Source organism: Camellia sinensis, chromosome 2 (genome assembly GCF_055761805.1).
Source record: "Camellia sinensis isolate YWXY chromosome 2, ASM5576180v1, whole genome shotgun sequence".
Lineage (NCBI taxonomy): Eukaryota > Viridiplantae > Streptophyta > Magnoliopsida > Ericales > Theaceae > Camellia > Camellia sinensis.
The window spans coordinates 117696544-117709580 of record NC_138962.1 but is presented as its reverse complement, the minus strand read 5'-3'; the positions used below and the strand labels follow the sequence as shown (position 1 = coordinate 117709580).

Sequence of the window (13037 nt, the reverse complement as noted above, 5' to 3'; positions counted from 1 at the left end):
AATAGCCAAAAGTAGAACGGTGATTAATACAACTACCAGCCCAATCAGCATCGCTAAAGTTAGTAACAAACAAGGAAGAGGATGGCCAATAGAGAGGACCTTTGCCAAGAATACTCTTCAGATATTGCAGAATACGACACACAGCCTCAAAGTGAAGATGACAAGCATGCATAAATTGACTAACTAGATTGACCGCATAAGTAATGTCGGGGTGAGTAATTGTGAGATATATCAACTTGCTCACAAGGCGACAATAATGACCAACATCAAAAAATAAGTCACCATGCTCACCATCAAGCTTGACAGAGGAGTCCACGTGAGTATCAACGGGCTGAGCATCTAAAAGACCAGTCTCAGAAAGAAGATTACCCAAGTCCTTAGCATGAAATTTGGTGCTCAAATATTGTTCTGATTGTTTTCAGTTAGCATACCACCAGAGTCACTACCATAGATAATAATATCATCCACATAAACAATCAGAACAATGGTACTAGTGGAAGAGTGCCGAACAAAAACAGAGTGATTAGAGGTAGAGCTCTAAAAACCATAGGCAAGAACAATTGCACTAAAACGATCAAACCAAGCTCGAGGTGACTGCTTCAACCCACATAGAGCCTTTTGCAATCGATATACAAAATGTTCACTCCCAAAAACAAAACCAGGTGGCTAATCTATATAGATCTCCTCCTGTAAGTCGCCATGAAGAAAGGCATTCTTGATAACCAATTGATAAGGGCCATGACTAACTAACAGCAACATAAAGCAAGATCCAAACATAATTAAGACGAGCCATAGGAGAAAAGGTCTCGAGATAATCAACACCGTAGGTTTGGGTGTGGCCTCTAGCGACTAAACGAGCATTAAGTTGCTCAACAAAACCATTAAGGAGATACTTAATAGTATAGACCCATTGACAACCAACACTGGGTGTCCTAGGAGGAAGAGTAGTAAGCTCCTAAGTTTGATTTTGATGAAGTATGAATTGCATTCATTTCCTCATCCATAGCATGCTTCCACCCTAACATGGACGAGGCTTGTTGATAAGAAGAAGGAAGAGTAATACAGGACAACCTATAAGAAAATGAATAGAAATACAAAGAAACCTGAGCATATAAGAAAAAAGCGATCAATAGGATGTTGAGTGCAACCACGCGCAAAACAATAGTTAAGTCATCATAACCCGGGGGTGGAAGAGGTGGAGCAAGAACCTCTGACGAAGAAGAACTAGCTTGACCATAAGAAACAATGTGCTGAGAGAAGGACCGTTGATAAACCTGCAACGGAGAAATAGAAATTGGTTCCAGTGAGACTAAAGGAGGAGGTGAAGATGAAGAAGGCACAAGGGGAACCAGAAGAGTAATATTGTGTAAGGGACCATAACACTCCTGTTCATGAGAACAAACAAGATTATAAGATAATTAGGAACCAGAAGATGAAAAGAAGGGAGTGTACACAAAGAAAGTGACATCAACACTAACCAAATAATGACGTGACTCAGGATGATAGCAACGTTAACCTTTCTGAGTGTCAGAATGCCCTAAGAAAAACACACTTCTCGGCCCGAGGGGACAACTTATCAAGCCTTGGATCAAGGAAATGAGCAAAAGCCACAGTTGAAAACACATGGGTAAAGAGGAAAAGGTGACCAGCCATGATAGAGCAATAAAAAGGAGAATGATTTTGTAAAACTACAGAAGGCATACAATTAACCAGAAAACAAGCAGTGAGCACGAAATCACACCAGAAGTGTTTGAGAACCTATATGTTAAACAATAAAGTATGAGCAACATCCAACAATTGGCGATGTTTGTGTTCAACAACACTATTTTGCTAAGTGGTGCATGGACACTTAGTCTGATGAATGATACCACACTCATCATAACATGTTTGGACAATATGTTGCATGTATTCTTGAGCATTATCAGATCGAATAATTTTAATACTATTACCAAACTGAGAAAAAGTTTCATTAAAAATAACCAAGCCATCAGAGAATAATTGTCCACAAAAAATAACAAAATAGAAAAACCATTAACAGTAGAAGTACGAGAAGGACCCCATATGTTCGTGTGGATTACATCGAAGGATGTAGCGTCACGACTAACACTATGACTAGGAAAAGAACTACAGTGATGCTTTCCAAAATAACAAGCTTTATACTTAAGTTTATACACAAGACTCAAACTAGGAACTGCCAACCGAAGCTTGGCCAACGATGGATGACCTAAACGAAAATGCCATTGAAGAGGTGAAACAGTGGCAGTCAAAGCTAAGGAAGACCAAAGAGAAGCGATCAACGTCCAAATAGTATAACCCATCTTTTTTCATGCCTCGAACCAATCATCTTCTTGGTCTTGAGGTCTTGCAAGATACAACAAAAAAGACAAAAGGTTACTGAGCAATGCAAAGCTTTGGTCAATTGACTAATAGAGAGTAAATTGCAAGGAAAATGAGGAACATAAAGACTAGAGGGTAAAGAAAGAACTTGTGTGGGACTGAGTTCCCATCCCGCTGACGGGCTGAGAGGACCCATCAGTAAGAAAGTAAGAACAATGGTATGAGTGACCAGATGTCAATCAGTGAAAAGGGAAGCATTACTAGGCATATGAGAGCTAGTGCTAGAGTCAAGGATTGAGAAGATTGAGTCACACATGCAAGATTACTTGAATTGGCTAAGGTCACAGTGGAGGATGGAGGCAAAGCAACACGAAGAGACTGAACAAGACCAAAAAGTTCACTAAGCTGATTAGTGAGGGCACCATTAGAATTAGATGGAGGTGCAACATGGCTAGTGGAGATGGAAGCTGGCTGAGCCGGTTGAGAAAAGGCACCAGGATTAGTAACTTGATGGACATAATTATGCTTGCAATACTTTTGCCAACAATATTGTTCAGTATGGCCTGTGGCACCACAATAATCACACTTCTGATCACCCTAGGACATGGAGCCATTATGAGGAGCATAACCACCACGGGAGTTGCCTCCATGAGAGGCACTAGTAAAACCACCACGAAAACTAGGATGTTGACCAGTAGTACCAAAACCACCTCGAGAACCACCATGCCCACGACCTCCACTATGGGAAACAAGAGCATAGAAGGTCAAGGATGGAGGCTTAGAGCTAGACACAGGTGAGCTTTGTCCTAGCGAAGAATGTAAGAATTGAGATAGGCATTAGTGGCGGTAGACATAGTTTCACAAGCAAGAATCCGATCCTTAAAACCCTACAAGTTAGAATCCATGTTAGTGAGCAGTGGTGCAATCATAAATTCCTTCCACTGGCGCTTTTGTTGCACCAAGTCAAAAGTAAATGGGCGATGCTGCAATAATTGTTCCTACAAATTCTAAGTGTACTACTTAGACAAGGGATGTCTAGATTGTTTAGTAGCAAAGATGCACTCATGTAACTAATAGACATGAGAAACATTACTCTGATGAGAGAAGGATTCAGCAAGTGAATCCCTAATTTGCTTAGGGGTTTCACAAAACTCAACAGTAGTCGCAACATGAGGATCCAAACTATGCCACAGCCAACCCATCACAATGGAAACCGAAAGACTTATCATCCGTCAGAGGAGGAGATACAGTGAGAAACTTCAGCTTCTTCCCACGTAGAAAAACTTTCATAGCATGTGACCAAGCCAAATAATTTCGTCCATCTACTTTCTTTGTAGTGATCGATTTGGGCAAATCATCATCCTTGAGAATCGGAGATTTTGATTCAGCCATGAATAAAGAACCAACAGGAAATGCTAATCAAACAAGAAAGAAAAAAACACCAATGAACCAATTCCAACAGTCACTTTAGAAGCAGAAAGCACCAACTGAACCCTAGAACGAACCAAATCAACCAACAAAACCTAAGAAAGGATGCTAGGGACTGTAAGTTTTTTGAATGAAACTGTATATTAGATTGAATGAATTAAACAAAGAATACATCACTTATATAGAACTCCTCTTATATAGAACTCTAATTCCTAAACCTAAAAGAATACATACTGATATAGAATTCTAAGCCTAAAAGAATACATACTGATATAATTCCTAAGCCTAAAAGAATACATACTGATATAGAACTCGAAGCCTAAAAGGAAAAAGGAGAAACCTAATATAGACAATATTCTCACACCCCCGCTCAAACCCAAGGTGTTTTAGCAAAAAACATCGACAGTTTGTTAAGAAGAAACCGAAACCAAGCAGTGGTGTTAGTTTTGGTGAAGAAGTCAGCAAGTTGTAGAGTTGAAGAGACAAAAGGAAGCGATATAAAGCTAGATTCCAGATGCTGATGGACGAAGTGACAATCAATCTCAATGTGCTTTGTCCGTTCATGGAAGACAATGTTATGATCAATTGGAATAGCACTTCAGTTGTCACAATAGAGAGAGGTCGGGGAAGACTGAGGGACGCCCAAGTTAGATAAGAGACCACGAAGCCAGACAATTTCAGCAGTAACATGAGCCATAGCACAATACTCAGCTTCGGCAGTAGAACGGCCAACAACAGTTTGTTTCTTGCTTTTTTAAGAATCTGGGAATCGCTAAGAAACATGCAGAAACCAGAAGTGGATTTACAATCATTAACATCACCAGTCCAATCAGCATCAAAATAGGCCATCAAGTCTAAGGAAGAAGTAGAAGAGAATAGCAAGCCCTGAAAGATAGTACTGTGGAGATAGCAAAGGATCCGAATCAAAACAGCCTAATGTGTAGAGCAAGGAGCAGAAACAAACTGACTAACCACATGGACAACATAGGTAAGATGAGGGCGAGTAACTGTCAAATAGACTAAGCAACCTTCAAGCTCATGATATAACGTAGGATCGTCCAGAAAAACACCATCAGTAGTGTAATGGGCTATCAGAAAGCTTAGTGTCAGTAAGACCGGCACGATGGATAACTTCATTGGCATACTTGGCCTGGGACCGAAAGTAACCCTTGGGAGAAGAAGCTACCTCAATACCAAGAAAATATCGCAATGGTCCCAGATCCTTTATTTTGAAAGTGCGGAAGAGATGATACTTGACCTTATAGATAGCAGAAGAGTCAGAGCTAGTGATGATCATGTCATCCACATATAATGATAATGCAACAAAACCAGCAGAGGTGTGGAGGAGAAGCAATATAGAGTCGTGGGAACAAGGATGAAACCCAAGCGCAATAACAGTTGTTTGAAAGCGATCATACTAAGTACGAGGAGATTACTTCAAACCATACAGATCACGCCCAAGACGACAAACTTGACCAAAGGAATGGTGAAGGCCAGACGGAGGATGCATGTAAACCTCCTCAGTGAGATGGCCATTAAGAAAAGCATTCTTAACATCCATTGGATAAAGCGGCCAATGACGAACAGCAGCAACAGAGATCAAAGTACGAACAGTAGTCATCTTGGCAACAGGGGCAAAGGTCTCCTCTAGCAACTAAACAAGCTTTATAACGCTCGAGAGAACCATCAGAATGAGTCGACTTTATAGACCCATTTGCAATCAATCAGATTTTTGCCAGCAGGCAAAGGAACCAGCTCCTAAGTACTAGTCTTTTGTAATGCAGACAACTCATCCCCCATAGCTTGAATCCAATTAGGATCTTCACAGGCCTCCTTGTAAGACTGAGGTTCTGAAAAAGAGTGAATAGCAGACAAAACCGTACAATATGAAGGAGAAACATGTTTTAGCAAAACCAAGTTTGTCTACCTGTTTACGGATGCGAAGGGGATACTTACGGTTAGCCAGATAAGGGGTTGGCAGAAGCAGGAGGATCAGCAGCAAGGGCAAAGACAACTGGTGGAGGGAGAGCCTTGAGACGAGAATAGACTAATAACGGAGGAGGAGAATGACCAGGCGGGGGAGGAGGTGGAAAGGATGGAACAGACTCATGGGGTACAGTGGAGAGGGACTCAGTAGAAGGTGTAGTAGGAGGAGAAGAAGGAACAAGGTCATCATGGGAAACAGTAGAGATGTATTCATCAGCAGGGACTTCAGAAGGAAATGGATCAATATGAACCAAATCTTCTTTAGAAACTGGAGTAGTGAGAGGAGGAAGCTGAAAGTAAGCTAGATGCTCTAGAAAGGCAACATGGCGAGAGACATAAAGGCGGCTAGAAATAGGATTGTAACAGCGATAGCCTTTCTGAGTAAGATTGTATCCCAAAAAGACACACAGGACAGACCGGGCACTAAATTTTGTCCTATCTTTCCGAGAAAGAAGGACAAAACATGCAAACCCAAAAACACGAAGGAGAGATTAATGGGGGAGTTGGGAAAATAGAGTCTTATAAGGAGAACGACCAGAGAGTAAGGGGGTAGGCATACGATTGAGAAGAAAAGCAGTTGTAAGAACAACTTTCCCCTAAAAGGGAGCCGGAACAGAGGTAGAAAGGAGGAGAGATCTAGCTGTCTCAAGAAGATGATAGTGTTTACGCTCAGCACGACCATTTTGGGCGGGTGTGTCAGTATAGGAAGTTTGGTGAGTGGTACCTAATTTGGCCAAATACTCATAGAACTTAGTTTTAAAGTACTCCCCACCTAAGTCAGACTGTAACAATTTAATGGTAGATCCAAACTATGTAGTGATCATAGACTGAAAGTTATGGTATATTTGGTAGAAGTCATATTTATGAGTCGTAAGATAAACCTAAGTATAGTAGGTGCAATCATAAACAAAAGACATATAGCATGTAGAACCCCCTTTAGTAAGAACAGGCGATGGTCCCCAGACATTAGTATGCACAAGAGAAAAAAGAGAAACCGAAATAGACGTATATTAAATGGTAAAGTTGACATTTTGGCAAGTTTATACCCCTGACATTCATCAATTTGACTAGGAGAAACTTTACGCAATAACCCTAACTAAGATAAAGATCCCAAGTGGTCAACAGATAAATGATCGAGGCGAGAATGCCATAAGTAAAACTGATTCGACTGAGAATCTAATTGAAACGAGGATAGTGTAGCTAGAGAGGTGGTTAAGGGGAGATGCAAGCTTTTTACTACATAAAAATCTCCAACTCTACGGTCGGTCCCAATCTGCTTCTTGGACACCCGATCCTGCACACAACAGACAGCAGAGGAAAAGATAACATTAAAACCAGAAGCATCAAGTTAACTAATAGATAATAAATTGACAGATAGCTGGGGGGACATAAAGAACAGAGGGAATAGTAACAATAGATGGCAGAGGGTAAGATAGACCTAATAGACAGAATAGACATACCAGACCCATTAGCGGTATTAATAATAATAGGAACGGATGGGGGAATATAGTTATGAATTAAGGAAAGGTGAGGAGTCATATGATGAGAGGCACCAGAATCAAAAAGCTAGATAGAAGAAGGGATACTTGAGGAGGACCCAAGCAAACTAGAAACATATTTCCCATTTTTTTTGACTGAGAAGAATTTTTTTTTATAACACTAGACCAATAAGGATAGTTGTCACCAGTAAGTTGCATTTAAGAGCCTGAATTTTATCTTCCAACATTGTGATGAACCAGAAGGAAAAAAGAAGGAAACTGATTGGGCAAAGTGTGATAACCAACAAAAATAAATAATCTGAGGGGTCAAAGAATAATAAATAAAAATTGGAGAGCCAATTGACAACATATCATTAACCCAGTGTTTAGTAGAGAGAACCAAACTCAAACAAGTGAGAGAGTGAGAGATAGAGAGAGACAACGAACCAGAGCAGACAGAGTGACAGACAAGGCAGCTAGATGTCGCGATGACCCAACCTTGCGAGTCGAGAGATGGTGACGACCCAACTTCACGAGTCCAACGACAGCCTGATGTCGCAATTTTAAAACCAGAGTGAACCAGAGAGATTGCGACTCAGAGCACCAAGAGAGATCACAAACCAATAGCTAGGGTTTTCGTGAATGGGTCACGACGAGACAAAACAACCAGATGGTTCTCTCAAACCAACCGAAGCAGACGACCCAACCAGATGGATCGAATGAATCAGATGAATCAAACGACTCAATGGTTTACAATGAACAGAAGTGACGAACAGATGGGATGAACCAATAGGTTGAATCACAACGAATCAGTGTGGATAATCTTGAGCAAACCAAAGATCAGAACCGAAGAAGCTTTGATATCATGTAAGTTTTCTGAATGAAACTGTATATTAGATTGAATGAATTAAACAAAGAATACATTGCTTATATAGAACTCTAATTCCTAAGCCTAAAAGAATACATATTGATATAGAACTCTAAGCCTAAAAGGAGAAAGGAGAAACCTAATATAGACAATATTCTCATAGGGACAGGTCACTATCCAAAACACAACTAGGGGAGAAATCGTTGATTACAATCAATTTCAGATAGCTGTTAGCTAATTCGACATTGCCTCTCATGCAAAATCAATCAAAAACAACAAAGGAGCAGCGACAGGCTTCGAAGAGCACCATCCCTAGTCCAGTGGGCGCTCATAGAAGCTATTCTAATGAAAAACTCAATCGGGTAGGTGGTCAAACACCAAATAGAAAAAATAGGTCCAAAAAACTTTAAAATATTAAAAAAATCAAAAAATTCCCATCAAACTATTTCAAAATTTTTTAGAAAAATCAACATAGTCATCCGAAGTTGGAAACGAATCAACTGGTGTATTTGTCGCACGTTGACGTTTGTATGGTTGCTGATGTCATGATGATGTCATTGTACACATGATGACATCAGTGCACGTAGTTACCTTGTGATGATATCCAAAGTTGTCCCAGATCTTTTACACTAGAATCGGATTCTTTGATACCAAGTTAGATTGTAGAAAGCTATGGAATTAGGGTTAGAGATAGAGAAGGTGAGATAGAGAGAAGAGAGAATTATAGGAAGAGTATTAGGGTTGTACCTCTGTGGTAGATTTCCTTTTTTTGTTGATTTGGGGGAAACGAAAGAGAAAGAAATCAGATCATTCGAAGAATGTTGAGCTGCCGAAGGGCAACAGACAGCTTTCCTAAAGGAATCGTCCATCAAATAAAGGAAAGGTGCATATTGGTGGGTTCTACCCTAATGGGATAATACCACCGAGTAGGCCTTGACCCTATCGGGCAACTCGCTAGTGCACATTCAACCTTTCTTGCATAGACAAGGTAGCTTTGATAGTTTTATAATGGGAATTAAAGCTTCCAAAAATTGTAGCCGTTGATTTTCCTACATACATCTACAAATGTACTAGGCCCCAAGGGAACACCATGACCTCCCCTTGCTCAATCATCTTAGCGAAAGCTTGGTTTGTTGAATCCACAAAGCCCAAATAAACTCTTCCTTGTTGTTTTCGGGGAGCTGGGTAGAAGGAAGAAAAACCTGCGCCAACATCACTGGTGATGCAGAAAGCTGTTTTTCTTTTTATAGAGAGAGAGTAAAAGGGGCTTCTATGGGTGATTCCGTAATTGCAGGCAGTCCAGACTCGACTTAATGATGGCCGCGCATGAGATCACACTAGACCACTTCGATTATAAGACGGGGGATGCGAATATAGTGGCCCTAAAATACCTTTTGCTCTATCTGAAAAAAAAACTTCCATTTTGGAGCACTTTCTCACTGATTTATTGAGATAAGTGTTATCACAATAGAAAAAGTTGTTCTTGTTGGGAGAGTAGCGTCGGAGACATCTTTATCTAAGGAGGAGGCTTCGTCGTCCGGCTTCTCATAAATGATGTTAGGATCGCCTGGCTCATCCTCAGCATCTGAAAATGAAACAGAGACGGAATGGATTTATATTAGAATAGAATATATGACAAGGACAATAGTACCCTCACTTATAACAATTAATAACAATAAAATAAAATAGCATCTATTCTAACAGTTTTCAACTGTTATAAGGTTGTGTTTGTGAAAGCTGCTTCTTGGATGTTGTTTAATTGCATTATACAGTGGCTGGTTGTCTCATCTCACAAACAGTTGTTGCTTGTTGTTCTTGATATGTGGGGGCTTCAACAGGTGAAGGAGAGATAAGAAAAATAAAGAGTAAGAAAGAAGAGAAGACAAGTGAAGAATAAAAAATGGAGAGGAGAAAAGGTGATTGGTGAGTGAGATTGCTGCTGGTTGCAGCGTGAGGAAGAAGGGGGAGGAGGAAAGAGAAAAGTAAAGAAAAAAATAGAGGGGTAAAATTGTCATTGAACACTCTAAATTTGTCATGCACACTCAATCCTGCTTGTGTATTTCCCAATTTTGATGGAATTTGTTGATTTTGCACTCCAAGGTTTTGTGTACATTTTTAAATGTCATGGGGTAATATGTTTTCAGATTAAGCATACGGGTTAAAGTGTAACTAACCCTTGTTTTTATTGCTGAATAGCCACATCACATGTCACGCTCCAAACTTTTTTTGACTAGCTCTCTATACTTGATGGGAATTTACTGTCTACCTTCTCATGAATTCATGCATTGTTCATGCTTTCCTTTTTATTTGTTTTCCCACAATTTATCATATCACTCACATGTGAGCTATGTTTATTAATGACCTTGTTTTCTGCTTGCGAAGATTGTATGCCATAAAATACAGCATGTGCTCTGTCTTTCTGGTTGTAGATCATTTTCTCATTTGTGCTATGTTAGTACAAAAATCCTTGCTGAGGACCTGTGTGGTAATTTATTTTGAGCTTGAGTTTTCATCAAAAATAATATTTTTCACTTTTTTACTTTAAGGAGGAGTATGTGTCCATGATATGTTCAAAGTTGCTGTCACTAAAGGCAAAAGCCCAGCGGACCCTGGTTAGTTCTTCACCATCAGGACCTGCCTATATCGTTGAAAATTCTGCACATCAAGGTAGTTATTAAAATTGAGAAGGTGCTTTTATGTGTGGCAATAGGAAGTCCGTGCCTACTCCATCATCTCTTCTTATTTTATCACATACATGAATATTTCTTTCTCAATAAACATTTTCATTTTCTCAAATTCGTTCTTGCCTTTTCCTTTATTTAATCTCAATTCTTCTCAATTTCAGAATAATCTCAGTCTGAATTCTGAAAACATTAAAATGTTTAAGTGACCAAAGTTTTTAATTGCAACATGTTAACTAAATGCGTCTTAACTTAATTTTCTGTTGGTTGTTTATGTAAATAGCATCTGACAGGCCTCTGGCCCAGCTGTATGATCAAGGACAATCACTCTCTAATCCATCGGCCAGTCATCCTGAAGCATCTAAGCAGCTGTTATTCCAGGAATTTCAAAATTGTATTGCTTCTATTGTACAAAGTTCTGCCAATTCAACATTGACAGTGACTACTGCCACTAATTCTACTAGGATTCCCATGACCAATGTTAACAAGAATCCAAACTTGGAGACGGCTATTTCACAGAGGCAGGTGCAGGGAAGGCAATGTGTGCTTCCGGTTGTTCCTCAACCAGACCAGCAGCATGTTCAGAATGCTGGGAAATATCCTTACAAGCAGAAATTAGAAGATCAGCTTCTGAAGCAGAGCTGCAATCAGGAAAATATCATTCACTCAGGCACGCAAACTGAGATCCAGCAAGGGGAACAGAAGCACATTATCTCATCACCATCACAGCAATCTGTCATTGTAGCATCTTCTGTTATGCAGCCTTCTGTGATGCAATCAGCCCCATCATGTTGTCTTCAGCAGAATCCAGAGTCTTCTGTTCAACTGCCAATGCAATCTGGGCTACAGCAACATCCGCAGTCAATCTCCAAAAAGCAACAGCTGCAACAGAGTCCTGTTATGCATCAAGGAACGCACAAGCTGCAGCAACCGATATTGCCATTACAGGATCAACAGCAGCAGCAGTTGCCAAATGCTACTAACATGCACGATCAGTTGAATGGCCATCAAAATGCTGTCTCTGACATGCAGCACCAGCAGCAATTATTTGGCCAGAACAACCATTCAAGTGGAAATCTGCAACACTTGAGCAAACAAAGTAATGCTTCTAGTTTGAACGGACAATCTAGCAACTCTAGCATGCACAACGATCAGGAGAACAAACATATGTGGTTACAAGCTGAGATTGAATTGCAGCAGCAAACCCAGCAGACAAAGTCAGCTTTACTACCAACTGAAGGGCAGTCACAACCACCGAAGCAGCAATTGACGTCTCAGATACAGGGACAGCTGGCAACTTCATTACAGCAAGATACACAGCAAACTCTTCAAACATCAGGGTCCTTGCTTCAGCCACATCTGTTTGAGCAGCAAAAACTGTCATCTGAAATCCAAAGCAGCATTCCAGTTGTGTCATCAAGTATGTTTCTTCCAATTTGCTGTATGTTTACATTTACTAAATTATTGGTGCCCTTCTCATATGTCCATCACATAGAAGTGTAGATCTATTTATTTGTCTTAAGTCGTGACTACTAATAGCGTCTGTGCTAGACATTTGTTGTTGCCTTCAATAGTTTGTCAAAGGTAGATGACAAAGGATGGGTCAAACACTTGCCTTTTAGTGGCAAGGAAAACTGAACTAGCATTTTGACATTTTACTCTTATTTATGTCATGCTTGATGTATAGGTGTTCGGTTGTATGTTTTGTACATAGGCTGCACCCCCTTGGGTACTCCTTTGAATATAATACTTGCGCTCCCTTATTAATAAATAAATAAATAGATCATTATCATATTTTACTGTCAGCACCCCAATTCTGTCAAAGATATTGTTTTCTCTAATCTCCATAAGGTTACCCTACTCTTCTAAACCTAACTCTTCTATATCATTATCATATTTTCACAAAGTAAATTTTCCTCTCTTTAATTTCCTTGACCTTTAGCAAGACCCTCATATTCTCACGCTTGATATACTTTAACATATGAATATATTCTCATGCATGATATACTTTAACGTATGAATACTCTTTGTTTTTTTTCGTCATTTTGTTGATTGAGGATTGTGACGCTCCAAGTCTTAGTGTCTGCTAATACTTTTGGGTGTACATTTTATAAAAGGCATTCTTTCTTTTGAGCATGGTTTGGCTTAACACATGATAACCTTATATTTTAGTGGAATGACATGTATAATGCTTGGCTGTGATGTTACCATGCTTTAATAGGTATTGGTTTTTGTGATATTGCTTGTCTTTTTGTATAA

General features: G+C 39.8%; 1 protein-coding gene across 1 annotated transcript in view; it reads left to right on the top strand.

Annotated features, from left to right (window-relative positions):
- LOC114263499 (mediator of RNA polymerase II transcription subunit 15a) overlaps positions 1–13037 on the top strand; it is a 45058-nt gene that overhangs the window by 11623 nt on the left and 20398 nt on the right. Inside the window, exons 4-5 of the mRNA XM_028204035.2 lie at positions 10644–10764; positions 11062–12198. Coding sequence (XP_028059836.2) covers positions 10644–10764; positions 11062–12198 — 1258 coding nt within the window. The remainder of the gene's footprint in view (positions 1–10643; positions 10765–11061; positions 12199–13037) is intronic.